The 17074-nt window shown below is 42.6% G+C and overlaps 3 protein-coding genes across 3 annotated transcripts; all 3 read right to left on the minus strand.

Annotated features, from left to right (window-relative positions):
- Positions 1–862: 862 nt before the first annotated feature.
- On the minus strand, positions 863–2468 carry BDV27DRAFT_133212 (agmatine deiminase family protein). Its single transcript, XM_032068035.1, has one exon. It carries the CDS (start codon positions 2234–2236, stop codon positions 1139–1141), a length of 1098 nt encoding a protein of 365 aa, XP_031924412.1. The 5' UTR covers positions 2237–2468; the 3' UTR covers positions 863–1138.
- Positions 2469–7090: 4622 nt separating this feature from the next.
- Positions 7091–8133, minus strand: BDV27DRAFT_160798 (lytic polysaccharide monooxygenase auxiliary activity family 9 protein; the record flags this gene model as incomplete). The annotated part of the gene is made up of 2 exons (XM_032073096.1): positions 7091–7735; positions 7810–8133. 2 exons carry the CDS (start codon positions 8131–8133, stop codon positions 7091–7093), a joined length of 969 nt encoding a protein of 322 aa, XP_031924413.1.
- A 4609-nt stretch (positions 8134–12742) lies between these two features.
- On the minus strand, positions 12743–13373 carry BDV27DRAFT_160799 (kinase-like domain-containing protein; the record flags this gene model as incomplete). Its single annotated transcript, XM_032073097.1, has 3 exons — positions 12743–12819; positions 12880–13221; positions 13277–13373. 3 exons carry the CDS (start codon positions 13371–13373, stop codon positions 12743–12745), a joined length of 516 nt encoding a protein of 171 aa, XP_031924414.1.
- Positions 13374–17074: the final 3701 nt, after the last annotated feature.

Below are 17074 nucleotides of genomic sequence, written 5' to 3' on the forward strand. Positions count from 1 at the left end.
CGGGCGGGAGCACGCACGGGTGGTGGGGACGCAGGTCGCAGGGGACGGGCCAATGGGCGGGCGAGTAAATCGAGCGAGGGCTGGCTGGACCACGCACTAGGGTATAGAATCCAGCCAATCCTTGAGCTGGAACCGTATTTTGTTGTTCAAGATCCCTTCGGAATGCTACCTCGTCTCTTACATCAATGGCAAACTAATGTGTCGTACAACTTGCACGGTCTCGAACTTCCCCTTATATGGAAAGGCATAGGGGGAGCTGTGAACTGTCTTCGAGTTCTCGATAAAAACACAACAGCCCAGGTCCTTCATCCAGATATGGCGTCGACAAGCAAGGAGAACGATTCATTTAAAGAGGATACTCAGATCGTGGAATGTTTCTCATAAGGTTATCTCTCAACTACAAGGAGATGTGCAAGGACCCGGAGAAATACTGCCCACCCTCTACGGAACAGCCAAGCAAAACAACTGTTCTCGACTGCATCCTGGCTGCCTACCATGGTGACCCTCGTATATCAAATGATATACAAGGACGCTGTAACAGGATCTCGGGTCTCTATGCCAAACGGGGGAACTGGTGGTGGAAGTCATGTAAAAACGACCAAATTGATGCTCTCGCTGACTTATCCTTAAAATCTCGTCCTGGGACCGTTCGCGTGCTCCGCCCACTGGAATCGGCGGTAAAATCCATCATGCTTGGAGATGTTACCGATAACCTTCAGTGAGCTATTTCAAGTAATAATCTTCTCAGAGAAGATAAACTCACCAGCGCCCAAGAAGAGGACCAGGAAGCCTTGGCAAATCAGAAAATTGGAAATACCTGGACTGTGAAGGACACTAAATGTATTGTAGACAAGAAAATGACCGAGTTTCTCGCTTTTCTAGATAAAAAGTTAAACAAGTAACTATTCAAGACTAAATACATAGGAAATAGGGGTCGATTAGAATAACAAAATATGGCGATATAAAGGTGTAGCATAACTCCAAACAGTTGGCAGAGCGAGCGCTCACTGTGTTGAACAGCAATAGCGGTTTATATAGTTTGACAATATATACCTCAACGGCTCTTACAAAACATCTCTCTGCGGGACCATAGACTCTAGTAATTTTAAACGGCTGTTGGATGCGTTGAAGACCACCATTAGAGGTTCGATGAAGGGATCTGCTGCGTCATGCAATGGATGCCGCCACCATTGACTGCAATCTCATTGAGGTAGACCTGGACAACCTCTCGCTCGGGGAAGAGGGTTTGAAGTATGTCCTTGGCCTTTGTGTCTGATTTACCACTTCCAAATCTTGGGGCGATGACGGCACCATTCACAAGCAGATAGTTGACATAGCCCAGTACCATATCCGTTTCAGTTGTGTTTACATCATTGATATCGGCCTCGGGCAGGTCAACAATCTTGAAAGCCCGGTCCTTGGCGTCAGTGGCCTCAGATAAGATGTGCTTAATCTCATTATAAACTGTGGTCCACTCCTTATTATCCGGAGTAGGGCGACTCAAGACAACTTTTCCGGGAGCGACGAAGCGGGCCAAGGAATCGATGTGAGCATCGGTAATATCTTCATCTCTCACACCAGGGACCCAGATAATCTTTGACACTCCCCAAAGACGGTAGATTTCCTTCTCAATGGCCTCTCGACTCATGTCTGGGTTGCGGTTGGGATTGAGGATTGAACTCTCCGTTGCAATAACAGTTCCTTCTCCATCAGTTTCTAGAGCCCCCCCTTCGACAACAACCGATGTAGTCACACGGGGGATCTGATGATCATTGAGAAACCGGCGGGCCAGTTGTGAATTATTAATTGAAGGATATCTCCCTCCCCACCCATTAAAATTGAAATCAATCCCATGGAGGCTGGAAGGCGACTCCTTGCTGAAAACAAATGTTGGTGCAACGTCACGCATCCACGGCTCCAAGTCATCCATGTTCATGGCCTTGATTTCCACGCCATAATGGCTGTAGTTTTGAAATCTCCGCTGTGCGTCGGAGACCTGATCGGAGCCCACCAGTAAAGTCACTGGCTCGAAATCAGCGATCGCCTGGGCGATGGCTGTCAGCTCGTTCTTCATCTCTGCGAGGCTGCCATCTTCTTGGTAGTTTGGATTGTTGCTACCAGGCCAGGCCATGATCGTCCTCGCATGGGGTAGCCCTTCATCCGGCATAATGAAATCACTATCTGCGGCCATGGCGGCTCCAATTCCAAGGCAAATCTGAAAAAGGAACAAATGCATGAGGAGTAAAGTTGATCAAGGAATATATAGGCTGAGGTAAATGATAAGAGAGTAGATATGTAGACTGTAGAGAAACTTTACTGGTTTCGGTAACAAGATTGTTATAGGATAGTGCTGAGAATGGTTGATGGTATACGTGGGCTGCAGCACCCTTTTATGTCTGAATTGTATAGTATTATAAAAAATAATTTTTCCCCTCAACATGACGATCGCAATTTCTGCTGTGGGAAAGGTACGCAGTTGAAATAATTATAAATATATTTTATCGGAAGAGTCAGCGAGTAGAAATAATTATATAATATATATTGCTCGCGCCAAGCCTAGAGGCACGATGAGAATAGGCAGCAAGAATAGTGGATGTTCCACCACAATCTTGAAAAATCAAATCAGCATTTCTCAGCAGCCTCTACGGAACAGTGCCGTAGGTGTTATCACCCAGGCACCAGCATTCCTCTTCTTTCCGGCCCTTGCTAACAATAATCGATCTTCTATATGTACCACTATCTGGAGCATTGCCTGTTCTACAACTGGTGCCTTCAAACACAATAATCCTTTTCTCTTAAATCTACTATACTATGTATTAAAGCTCCCTTGTTGCTCTTGTGATATCCTTTATACATACAGTCTCTTGAATCTAGGCATGTCTGTGTAGTAGACACTGTGGACTAGTACGGTATCACTTTGTAGAAAGGAATTGCTACCAGTATATCTTGTGAGGGATAAATACTTCATGAACCTCAGTCAGTGATGGATGTTATTCATTCTTTCCTACTATCTCAATAAGCTCATTGTTGTCTTCAGGCGATGAAAAAAATACCTTTAGACGTCTCCCAACGCAAAACCCGCGTTATCATCACATTAATTTTGCTTAAGCAAGCACTAAATACGTGGACGCAATTCAATGTGTAGTCATGGCCGTCAGTACCACAGTCGTATGCGAGTTCGAAGCTGAGAACCGGGAAACCAGGAGCTGCTGATTTACTGGTTCTTCCACCCACATCAACAGACATGATACTAGGAACAGCCATGGATGGGAGAAACTGCCGGGAGGCAATCACTGAGCAAGAACAGTAACTGTAGTAATTTAAAACAGCGTAGTCGAGCACTGCAAAAAGTCACGGAAGAATGATCAAACTTCAAAATCAATAAAGAGCTTCTGGAGTCGTTCGGCTGATCAAGTGTTGTTTGCTTCCCAGATGATTTATATAGATCAGAACACAAACCCTGGCTAAGGAATCACAGGAAGGGACGTAACCAGTGACAATGAAGAACAGAAACCATTAAAAAATTGGACACCCGAAAAGTCCACCTAATCGGACTATAATCGATCAACTGAAGCTATTAGATGAGGACCTGACCGCGAGTCAAGCACTATGTTCACGACGCAGAGTCTCGTCAACGATTAGCAAGGACGGAGTGCAAGGGACATAGCAGGAAAGAGGGAATATATGGGATAGAACAAACAGCCAATTGTGTGATTGAGCAGAGACTAACATTAATATAAGAAAGAGGTAATCTGCCAGGATAGCAATGAGAAGAGTTCGCGATATATACCGAACGGATGGGCCTTGAGGAAAAAAGAAGATTGTACTGTATTGCCCAAGATATGCACGCCAATATATGGACACCTAAGTGGCATGTCCCATGGCTGAGGCATATTGCTTAGGATTTTAAGACCGCTAAAGGGCACAATTAAGATTGTTCCTGGGAAGTTAGACATGGGGAGGTCAACCGAAGTATGAATGGCTGTAGATGATAAACTGTGATGGTTAGTATGATGTTAGAGGAAGATAAATTCATAGATAGTGGTATAAATATCTAAGTTCAAGTTGCATCCCAAGACGATTCGAAGGAGCACGCTGTAAAAGCGACTAAGCAAAAGGGAAGGCGCAAAAGATTGAAAACCTAGAGTTGTATAAGGGCTGTTGAAAACGTGCTGTGAATAGTTTGCCATGGTGTATAGCTTCCGCATCCTTAATAGAGGGGGAGAAATAAATCAGTTCCTGGAGTGCGGATTACTGAGGCTGCTAAAGTTGTATCTCAGCTAACATGCATCGAATGAGATGACGTCACAGGAATAATTTGCCCACGAATCACTCCCTAATTGCCAGTTCCATGAGAAATCGATGAATAACCTGTAGTACGCTGAGCTAGGGGGCGTTTCCTATTCGTAGAGCACAGCCTAAGTATCAGAAGAGTCAGCTGATGGCAAGAAATATCAAGATAAAACGAGTGAACTCGATCCAGCCAAGTTCAAAACAGAATACAGGTAGTGTCAGAAGGATTCCCGAAATCAGGTGACAGGAAAGCCGTCAAAACACCTAGATAAGCATAGCTGAAGGACCTATTTGATTAACACGCAATAGTTGTCTCCATTCAAATGGAAATAACCGTCTGTGCTGGACAGCACTGCTATGTTGGGACACGGCTGTAGGTAGCCAGGCACCCACGGCAGACAGAGCTTATTAACAATGATACAAGCGCCGACAATCAAAGTTTATATGAAAAGTGAATAGACATGAGACCGAGATGCACCGTTTACGGACAAAAAGAAACAGAGACACTCGATAGTTATTCAGCGTATACAGTATCAATAGTCAGGCCCCGGGTTTGAGCAATTAAGCCTATGTCATGGGGAGGAATGAAGTAAGGAGTAACTAAAGGAGTAGGTTAGCCTCAAGTCTATTCCGCACGAGGGGTGATAGCTCCAAAAACTTGTTGAGAAGAAGACAAAAGACCACCCCATTTAGAAAGGCAATGCAAACTTGCTCAGATATTATATCAGCAATCACAGTCCCTACCATCGACATATATAAATGAGCAGGTACCAGGGCAAGTAACCCAAACTGACCAAGTATCTTTTTCGAGGCTGTAATACGATAGCTGGTAGGGTCGTTGATGAAGGGAGACCATAAATAACGAGTCGAACAATCATAGTGTCGGTAATTTGATCCTTCTGAATGGCTTTCCCCGTGGATTGGCATGTAGTATCATGTAGAAAGGAGTTGCGGACCCAATCATAATCGTTTTAGCTTTTCAGGGGGGATATATTCATTTCCCATGGACAGCCAAACAGAGGGTACAGCGGAGCGCAGTCAGGCAGCGCCTTCAGCGCATATTAGAATGATTGGGAAGAGGTCCAAGAAAATGATATCTGTAAGGGTCAGGCGTGACTAGAGACGCAGGTTAGCAACAAGGCCGAAGGATTTGGAGCGCAGCGATGACACGGAGAGCTCAATTTGTAGCGGCCATCAGCCACTCCATTAATAAGCCTCCACAGTTTGTCGTATTACCTGAATAAATACTGAAAGTTCAACACGATCTGGCAGAGACTCTGTTTAGAGTTAGTTAGCTCTTCACGGCTTATTCCGTACCGCCTATGCTCGTGATGGAGCCTTGATGTTTTGGGAAGGCAGAACAAATAGTAGTATCAGATTTGTTATCATTGTGATCTTCCTGCTAGATTTAGCTGGTTAGCCAGTATTGCAGATCCAATTATGGCTGCTTTAGCATTCTTCGCATCTCCAGGAGGGCGTACTTGGCTTCCCACTCCGGCAAACCTCCCCCTCCCGACAGCTCAGTTGACAGGCCAAGAGGCGATGTCAAGAAACAAATGTCCAGAAAAGAGAACAAGAAATTAATACAGTCGATGAAAGGCAAAGATTATACTCGTGAATTCATGCTCTTTTGGCCATATTTCTCTATTCACAGGCGGGTTACTAGACATATTCCACCCATCCCTCTGGGAACTGGACAGGCCCAGGGTTTGATGGTCTTTTTTCTATCAGGCTAATTGTGTATACCTCTTCTACACGACGCTACTGTAATCCACCCCCGTGCTTTGTTAAATAATGGGGGGCTAACACCGGATGGGGCGAAGGCACTGATTGCCGTAAATAGTTAAATCGCTATCTTCTTCCGGCTACGCTGCTGATAGCTTACATATTTTTGTTACCTGGCTGTCTTAGTACCCCATACATGCTGTTGAGCTCGCTGCCGATATTCATCGTTTGATGTACTGCCAAGATTCGTCATTTACCTGCAATACACACGCTGCGTGGACATGAATTAGGATGTGATGTTTAGGTACTCTACGACATTTACATTCGTTGTATAGACACGACGCTTAGGTACGATATTTAGATTCGTTGTTTAGCTTCGATGCTAAACTATGATATGCAGATACTTAGCATGGATACAATTCGTAATATATCAGACGCGCTTGTCACTTGTGGTCAGTCTTTCCTGGCTGCAGGGTCCATATCTGATACTCAGGTTCACGATTCGGAACTATTCACCGATTCAGCGAATTTGGACAGGCTCCGTTTTTTAAAAGTAGCAGCATATTACTATATCTACCAAGATGAGCAAACGCTAACTGAAGTATCAGTTAAGCTTCGGCACAGTATCATATTATGTCCCGGCCATTTTGTCGAAAGACATAAGTAGTCGACTTAGATACGTGGGGTGTGGAACACTAATATCAGAACGGCGCAAGCTGCTACTGGTTGACAACCAGAACATCCTGGGGCTTCTGGTCCTCTCTGGCATAATTTCTTAGCATCTTTTCGAATACAAATAAGTATAATTATTGTTCCATTCTACCCCAATTCACGAGTACATTTGCCAACTCAGAGATGGTTAATTTTCAAAACCCTTTACATAACTTAACTCGACTACTACCACCAGCCTGACCTACGTTACTTATACACTGGAGAAATCTTTTTGATGGAACTCAAATTTCATTCATATTTAGAGTTGGCATATTTCAGGAAATGAAAGATGATTTCCACCAAGAGTTTTCTATTTTTTCCAATACATTATTGCCCGAGAAGCATCACGCGCGCAATGTCCTTAGACAGAGAGATCTCGAGCATGATGGCTACCCCTGAAAGTCCAGCCAGATGATCTTTTCTTCCAGGATTGGGAGCCCCCATAAGCTTGATTATTCTGTTTGTCACCCAAATGTTGGCTCGGATAGGATGGCAAAGCAGCGGTGGTCGTCCAGGCCGGGGTGGAAGAAACTGCGATAGAAGACGGCCCAGTGGGGATAATGGGGGTGCTTGTAGGCGATGCACTCCCACCATGGTAGAGTGCTGGGCCTGGAATCACATAAGTGCGAAGGTTGTTGAATATATCGACCAGGATTCCGGGATCGGTTGGCTTGTAAAACTGGGTAGCGGGAATACCTTTAGGAGCAGCAGTACCACCCCCTGTTATTTTCAAGTTAATGCATTGCATATAAGCTTGTGCACCATTGTTACTCATTGCGTTATGCAATGCAATAATCTCATGACGAAGAACATAGTTTCCCGCTGCGATATCGGAGGGGATATTGACCGTCCAGGTATTGTTGGCAGCCATAAGCTCATCGCTGGCCCACCTTCCAGGGGACTTGCTGTTGTCGAGAAGACCAGCCTCTTCAATTTTGAAAAACTCAAGCTTCGTCTTATTCACAGAAGCGCAGCTCCCATTGCAGTTTGCAAGGTAGCTAATGACCTACTTTGTGTTAACATTCTGATTGGATTCAAAGACTTTGACTCGGTTGTTGCCCGATTCTTCTAATCACTTACTGGACCACGATGATCTTCAAACCATCTACTCCAATGCAGTGTCACCTTGCCACCAGCAGCAACCTCTCCAGCTAGAGCACCAGGCTTAGCATCCTCGTGGCAGATAATATTCGGCTGGTTGTAGTCAAAGGTTTGAACATAGGCGTCTTGGGTATCCGCAGTTGACCACGCAATGAGATCATGAACATTTGGTTGACCAGTGTATTTATCGACCAGGAATCCACCGTAGGACTTGCCATCAATGTTGATACGATCAACGTGTCCATGAGCTGCGGCCAGGCCAGCTGTGCCTAGGATGAGGCATGCAAGTTTAGAAAGAGACATTGTTAAGCAATGAGTGAAAAGGTCAAACGAAGAACAACTTCAGTCAATGAAGCAAAGAAACAGGAATAATAAAAAGAATGAGAGAATAAGAGAATAAGAGAATGTGCTGTACAGGATAAGGAAAAGAAAAGAAGACTTTGATGGGAAAAGAGAAGGGTTTATATATGCCTAAAGTTAGTCAGGCTTGTACTTCAGATAATGTACTTAAAATATGTAGAGAATATGGTATATTGGTAACAGCCTCAGTTTAAAACACCAATCCACAGTGCATTGGCCATGGTTTCAGGTCAGGCCTAAGCTCGATACAGGTAGTTTTCTCTTAATATCATGAATCCAAAGTCCAATAGAAGTGCTGACAGCTACTGTTCAATGTTTAGATCATATTTCGATGAACTGCTGACAGAGACCGTTATACGTGCCGTATTTCTATATTTCTCGTTCTGAAGATGTGAGGAGTAATTCGTATAATCTAATCTAATAAAGTCACAACTCCCAACATGATCAAAGCTCAATGTGGACTACAATAAAAACTTTATCTATTGGGTTTAACATATAATTTTGAAAGTTTGTATTAGAGTCATTCTCACAATTCGTTCGACCAACAAACATATAACGAATATTCTTCTTGGCCCAGTTCCGGTCTTTAGTGTGATTGAATAATTTGACCTTGAGTGATGTTACATAATTAGTGCCGCAAGATTCCTTTAGAAACTTGATGCAGCCAGACATTTTCACCACACTAGGTACTTGGTAGAGGGTCCCGAAAATCAAAGTTTGAAATACGTAAGTCAAACCGATTTCGAGAATGGCTGTATACATGTCTTAAACCTTATTTGTCTGGACCCTGACGATCACGACGAAGAACCAGGATCCGAGGTTTCATATTAATTTACTAGGCTGCAATACTCTTCTAAACGCTCTCAGAGTAATGATTAAGATGAAGCGAATCTTAGTTATTAAATATCAAACAGCCAAATCCATAATCCATCTGCGTCGATAATGCAATATTTGCGACATACAATTCATATGTAGAAAGTTCACCATCAAACTACCTACCGTTCTCGTCGAGGAGTATTATCATAATGATTGTTAGCCCAGCTGTGCGGTAAAGACCAGCCTGTACTAAGACCACTATGTTTGACTTTGGCCAACGGTTGCAGATAAATTGTTTACCCCAAGCTAGAGCAAAGTGGGCTTTGAGCACATAGAACACCATGACTAGGTGGATTTGCCAAGAAGTCGCTACGAGACGAACCCTCGTATTCCATCGCTCCACCGCCTTTTAGCTTACTTTGAAGCTTTTTGTTGGGAATCTTGTGTCTGTTCTTCTGATAGTTATGGCACTAGAGAGGCTTTTTATAAATAGAAATATACAACCATAATCGCACCCCGTTGAAGTTGTCCTAAAGAGGGATTGTAAGGGTTCAATGCGATTATATGGGCTGAGCTAACGGCATTGGGAAGGTGGTTATCATCGGATTCTTCAAAATCCACAAGAGAAACCGGGATAAACCGAATACGACGCCCTTAAAACTGGTAGCAGACTTCCAATAGCGGGATTCCCAAGTCGACTAGCGTCGTGCTCCACGACCTGGTCGCAAACGCATCAAGACTGAAGAGAAATTCCGATTTCCAGCTCATACCTTCATCGCACAAGCTGTTCTCATTATATAAGTCCTGATTTATCTTCAAGAGTGTATTGTTTTTCGGGGCCTCGATATTATAATATATATTGAGTAGAAATATATTTGCAATTCCCGGTTTTGCTGTTGATCTACTACTTGGATTAATAAGGCCTTTTAGAAAATTTACTGCTATCATAATCATAATACTGACAGTAATATCGGTACGAATATATATCTGCGCAGAGATATTGGTAAATGGCTTATGCAATAGTGTCTATCTGCTGACTACAGTATTAACACTGTTCAGCAGCTTGATATAGATATTTTTATCGGGTATTGAGATAGATAAATCTACTAATATATTAATAGCAGTAAAGATACTGATGCTTACTTCTATATCCAAAGCTATATCGGAACTAAGCTATACAATACCCGGAATATTGACAAGGCTGTAAATAAAATCTAAGAGCGCATACATAAAGGACTTATTATAAGCAGCGGCAATATTCGCGGTAATAGCTATATCTGCAGAGAAGCCTGTATTGATATTGAAGTGGAGTTGCTGCAGCTTGAAGGCCCAGAAGTTGTAGTATAGGTAGCCCGAGAAGGTAATCTTCGAGGAGAAAAGAGAGAATACTGGAGTTCAGAAAATCCTGCCCCTCCAAAATGGGTTAGCGCCCTTAAGATTTCGCCATGTTTGTCCCGTGCAACAGATAGCAAGGGAGGGATGGAGAAAAAGAATAATATACATCAGTAGTTTCATTGTTTACTAAAGTCACTTCTTCGTTATACGCGAAACGAGCTGCCAGCGTTGAGGGCAGTGGTAACCTGATTACATGGATCGACTAGGTAATCCTCTACCAATGATGACTGGCTCTTCTGGTGGTCTAGCCAATGATAAACCGACTCGAGAAGGCCATTGCTATTATTGGGCGAAGATGCCTTCGAGCAACGCCCTTGCGGGACGGGCCGAAACGCGTAACGTAAGCGGACAACGAGTCGCTAATGACAATGAACCGCCACCCCGCCGTCGCGGAGAAAACGCGTCTTTCGAACTGAACAAAATTGGAGCTTTTCCATCGGTGAAATGAGTAAGAGGTGAACTTCAAAGGATGCGTGGATGAAGTTAGCTATTGAAGCATTTAATAATGGTATTTTTGACACGAAATCTGGGTATGCAAAAGCATTTGATATACCTCTGGAAACGCGTACAGACCGCCTCAATGGAATCCTTCCTCGCAATAGAAAAGCGACAAATCTACGGAAGCTTTCAGATAGTGAAGAAGAAACTCTTAAGAAGTGAATTCTAGAGATGGACCAACGTGGCCTACCTCTTCAAATATCAAATGTCCGCTATCTTGTTGAGCTACTTCAATCTGTGTTACTAAAGCCATGTCAGTCCTCCTTTATTAGTCAGATGGGTTCGACGATTTGTTCAATAATATGATAATCTTCGGTGAAAATATACTGTCTGTTATGATTATTAATGGTTAAAATGCGAAGATCCCCAAGTTATAGCTAACTGGCTTAACTTGGTTCGAAATACTCTATACAATAATAGTATTATAGAGCAGGATATATATAATATGGATAAGACAGGCTTTTAAATAGGTATGGCAGCAATTGCGAAGGTGATCTGGGGTAAAGAAATATATCGATCCAAGGCACAATTATTAGAGCCAGGGAATAGAGAGCGAGTGATAGTAATTATTGCTATTAGTGGAGTAGGTACTGTTTTATTTCTACTTTGGGTATCTTTGCTGGTCAGATATATCAATCCCAGCGGTATACTGATATTCCCAAAGCTATTGTATCAGTACTATCGAGAATGGCTGGTCAAATAATGATCTAGGCTTTGAATAGCCTTAAGAAGTATTTGAAAAATGGCTCTATGGCCAACAGATCTATAAAGCTATTCGAAACCGTATTTATATAATTGATAAGTCTGATTTCTTATTCCATTATACACGTATCTACTCATACGCATTTGCATGCTCTAATATTATGAGTGGTTTTGGAGCAATTGGTTTGTTCCATTTAAGCCGGAAAGAGTGCTACAAAAGCTTCATATTAAATTGAAGACACCGACTCCACCATCCACATCAAGCAGCAAAATTAAGGAGTGAAGGACACTTCTTTGTATACTCTTTGTAAGATAAAGTATATAGTCTTGCAATATACCCTATTTTATAAATTAAGACTGCTCTGTAATTATATTCTATTATATAATACAGGGTTCTGGGACTTTTTTTAATTAAATATATATTATCTCCAATCCATTTCCGATCTATAGATCTGATAGTGTACTGGAATCTATATTTTCTCTTTATATATATAAATTTGTAACAGTACCCTTATCTACTACTAAACTGCGTATCCACGAGTTCTCAAGAGCTTTATAGGGCGGGATATATTTATCTGAGTCGAAAGTAAAAAGCTCTTGTAGTAAATCGAGGAATATTTTATTAAAAAGATTATTCTGTGGAACAAACTCCTGGAAATAAACATTAATAGAAGTCTAATTATAGAGTAGATATAGGACTTTACTCAAAGTATCTTTCTAGACTTTACACAGTCCTTTATTGCGTGTGAGAAATTAAAGTTGCTATGGGAGACATATCTAGAGATATAATCAGATTGAAAGTCAATTACCGATATAACAATAGATATACTAGTATATATTACTCCCTACTATTGATTCTGTATTCAACATAGCTATACGGACCATATTTAGATCAATATAACGGCCGACAATATGTTCTATCATCGCCAGGAGCTCTATATACTTTTCGCGCACATAAAATGGAATTTCGCCCGCGAATAGCTCCACGAGAATACAGCCAATGGCCGACATATCAATCGGAGAGCTCCAGCCCAGCTTTAGAATAACTTCAGGTGCTCGGTATAATAGGTTCATTATCAGGCCATCATATGTTCTGTCTCTAGACAACGTTGTTCTAAAGTCAGTTAGGCGGATTTCTGTTTTACAGAGAGCACGACGATCTCTTTGTGCCAATGCACCCGGAAGATTTATTGTGGAAGAGACCAAGGACACCAAGGGCTCCACAGGTCAGTAAGGATCACCTTTATAGAAGTCAATAATATCGAAGGTCGGACTTACAGGTAAGACTCGCGAAAACTTGGGAGGCTACGTGTTGGACATGGCTGGGAGGAATCGGGGCCCAGCCATTGCAATCTAAAACATCAAGTAGGGTTTCCCCAAATAACTCCATAACCAAACAAACGTGATCATCAGTGTGCAATAGATTCGGATACAATAGGCGGACAGACCGAGTTTCATTCTTTGGATCTTTATTTCCTAATATCTCCAGAGTGCGAAATTCTTGACGGGCTGCGGCCTTCTCCTTGGAAATCTTGATAGCACAGCCGTGCTTGTTCTTGTCATCGTATGCTTCGACAACCTTGCCGAAACTTCCGCAGCCCAGTTTTCTTATAACCTTATCTTTAGGAGAAGTAAGTGTTCTAAGCGTAAGGCAACAGAGTAGTAAGGCGCATACATCTGCCAGATAGCCATTTTCCGGGTTCTAAAAATTCAGGCCATTCGTTCTGCGGTGATGACATCCCGGAGTTCTTCGGAAGGATACCATTTGTCATAGAGGATAGATGCAGCGGACATTAATGTAGAGGCACTAGACATACTGAGTGTTAGGATCCTGAGGCTTATTCTGAACGACACTATATTTAGGCTTATTTCCAAAGCATATCCTCAGAATTTCGCCTGTAGAAGATACGCTCTTCCAACGTGACCCACTAGCGCTAGCTGATACAACCATCCGGAAAATAATGAACATGAGTCGCACTGTGTAATGGATTTGAAGTCATTAGTACCTTTACTCTTGTATCTTAACTCACACAAATCGTCTGTTTAGTGGATATGCTATCACAATAGGTAGTCAAACAATATTGGTACGCTCTCGCTTAGCGTCAAGATACGGAGAAGAGCAGAGCTTTTTGATACAGTTGGGAAGCAGCAGTATACATCATGTTATCTCTACAGCCACACCCACAGTATGGTACCTACCTCGTGAAATAGTCTTTTAGGTTAGCCCAATCGGGGCTAGGCCCACTCAACCCTGTACGGTTCGTGCAGGCATCTACAGATTGTCGGTGAAAGTGGTACGTTTTAAGACGAATATACTAGACGAAGGTCAGCTTTGTGAGATTGGTCCTTTTACACATCAAAAGTTCAGGATATGTCAGACACAGAAATTGGCGAACGTTCCCTCCAACAACTAGACCAAGGGCTTGAATGATGGGAATAAGAACCTTCAGCGTGCGAAGTGGACGGTTTTGGGCGAGGCTGACATTATACTTTTGAAGACATCGCCGCCATCAGAAGGAAATGGTAAGAAACGACATCCAGTACCCAAAGTGTACTATCCACTCAGCACATGTTTCATTACAGTCCAATTCAATTCTTAGTAGATATAACTTAGTCTGTGTACAGATGAATAGGGCCACCTGTGCCAGCCAATTATTTGCCGCTGATATTGCAATAGGGGATATAATCGGATGCGCTCGTGCGGGAATAAATGATTACGTGGGCCCATTTCGTCCTCAAAGTATCGGCGACATCAAAGGCTTGCATCCATAGTGTCTCTTCCTGTTCTTAGCCACAACGCCTGCAGTAATTTTCGCTCCTCCGGATCAACCCGAATGCTTGTTGCCTCCACACTTATTATAATCTACCTCCAAATAAACCCTCCACCTGCTGTATTTATACTTCTTATGGAAGGGTCGTACAGTATTAACTTTTATAGCGCTGGACCTCTCCTGATCTAGAGATCTCCCACTCCACTATAATAGCACTGGATAGGCTCTATCTTAAAGAGATCGTGCAAAGTCCCATACGGGATCTTTTTGCATCAGGGGTCGTTGAGGTGGAAGGGGCAGTCCAGCACTTCGTGCAAGTAGTGGAGGGACACACAAGGGTGATCTTACAGAAAATACAGGAAGACGCGAATCTGGCAATCGAACTGTTTAAGGTCCAGATACGGAAACTCGCAGAGGAGAAATTCAGATATATGAGGAACAAGCGCTGAATAAAGTGAGGGAAGCACTCAATGCCTATGAAACAAATATAAGTCAGGCTGTTAGATCTATCGATCCAACGGTAGAGAATTCAAAAGCCACTTTGGATCCCGCTTGTAAGCATGATTTGCCTAACAACAGCCATTTGGATATAAATGCTATTGAGACAGACACTAGCCACAGGGGCCAATTGTATCAAAGTCCCTTGTCGAAGAGGGCTACATATAAGCGGCGTGGGACGGGAAGAGGCTCAGATAAGCACCGTAAAGAGACCGAGGAGCTTTCCGACTTGCTTGTCAGGATTGTCGTTATAATCCTCAGTGAGGAAGGCAAAAAGCCCGAAAGGTACAAAGATTACATAGCATGATAGATACGGTACTTCGCCCTGCCTTGGAAAAATCGTGCATTAAAAACGAAGAAGAATTGCGCTCTCGCATTGCAGAACATGTAGGGAACAATGCCAACATTCACCGTGTGCAAAATCTACTCAGCGACAAGACTACAAAAAGTCTTCTCTTGGATTGTATGGATCTAATAATCAAGGGTGCCCCAAAGAAGAAGACCTCTATTCACATAAACTGTCCTCTAGTTATTAGATGGGTGTGTAGCTATTCAAAGATAACTCCTAATCCTTCTCGGCATGGCAAGCGAACCAAAAAATAGGAAATCTGTGGCATGTGTTCAACGGGCGAGCGGCCACACTGCCCGATTTCTAAGCACCATTTTAAATTGAAGCTATTCAAAACAACTCAAAACCTGCATTTCTATAGGGGATTTGAATAGTCTAACAATTAGGATTGAGTAATTTTATGGCCTAGACCCTTGTGCGTGGTGCACCGAGCCCTATACCCTAGCACATGGGATATGTACAATGGGAAGCAATTGAAGTTTGGAACACCCGCTTGGAGTTTAGCGACAGCTTTGGGGATCGCCTACAAAAAATATATATATATGGTGTTGTGAGCAATCTCGCTGACGTAACTAACCGATAAGCGATAACGTAATCGGTAAACGAGCGGCCACCCCTACACCCATATAAAAAATAAAAATAGCCAAAACACCATGAATTCACACATAGTGCATACTACAAACTTAGCTTCCAGTTAGTATGCCGCTTGCTAAGACCTGAATATATCCTGTTTTCTCGTTTGCCCCAATGACGTAGAAGCTTGCAGTCAAAACAATCACCGGCAATATAAATGAGAGGCCCGTGAAAGCCATGCTGTACAGGATCTGAATCTCGGAATCCTCGTCCCCAATGACAATCGCTCGATTTGCAATGAAATGCATGCACCAGATACCAATTCCTCCCATAGTTATAGACGAGGTCAGTAATAGGTACCTATCTCAGAGGTCAGAAATGCCAGATTAATTTTCACTATATAACAAATTGATAATCATACCAGTTATATATGCCTGTTTGTGATGTCCTTCGATGAAGAAGCTCTAAAGTGGTCGTGCATCCTATCATGCTGACTACATAGGAAAGAATAACATAACCGGCCTGGTATGACACATCAGTAGCTTCCCCTTCGGTGGAAATGTATTTATTCAACATTTCGTAAATAAGATTAATTGATTATACAATTCAAACGAATGGTGAGAAGCTCTGTGTTTGCAATCAATGATATGCCTGTAGAGAAGTAAAACAATTCAGTGTAAAAATAAGTGCATTAGGCTGAAAGTATGGGAAAGACTTTATATAATCACACCAACTATTCATATTTACGGTAAGGGGGCGCCAGGTGTCCCAATGGTTAGATCCATAAAAACTCAGACACCATATTTCGTTTCTAGACATTTATTTTTCCTTTTCTGATTAACCGCTTATGTCTCATCCCAGCCAGAGATCCCAAGGTTTAATATCTTAACAAGGTAAAGTCTGAACAAACTGTGCTGGAATATTTACTGGGCCTGGGGCACTTCCATAGAGAAAAAAAAAAAAAAGTCTAAGGCTCCTCGCATCCATTCATAAGCAACTTTCTCCCCTTAGAATCCTCCTATTTGTGAAAACTGCCCTTTCCTGACCAGACACCCCCTGGCTGAGGAGTAAGACATCCATCGCCTAAAGCTTTTTATTTGCTATGTTTGCTAAAGATGGTGGTCTGATACAATACCTAACTCAATTTAGCAAGTCAGAATGACGACATCATGGATCTGTGCTATTGGCATTCACGAACACGAAAAAAGGAAATAAAAAGAAAAATGAAAGGAAAGCAAAACTTGTGGGATCCAGAGTTTCTTGCAATCGTTTTCAAAGTAAT

Source organism: Aspergillus caelatus (assembly GCF_009193585.1).
Source record: "Aspergillus caelatus strain CBS 763.97 unplaced genomic scaffold BDV27scaffold_177, whole genome shotgun sequence".
NCBI lineage: Eukaryota > Fungi > Ascomycota > Eurotiomycetes > Eurotiales > Aspergillaceae > Aspergillus > Aspergillus caelatus.

Coding starts and splice junctions, on each gene's coding strand:
- BDV27DRAFT_133212 (XM_032068035.1), bottom strand. CDS start 2,236: ATGCATTTGTTCCTTTTTCAGATTTGCCTTGGAATTGGAGCCGCCATG.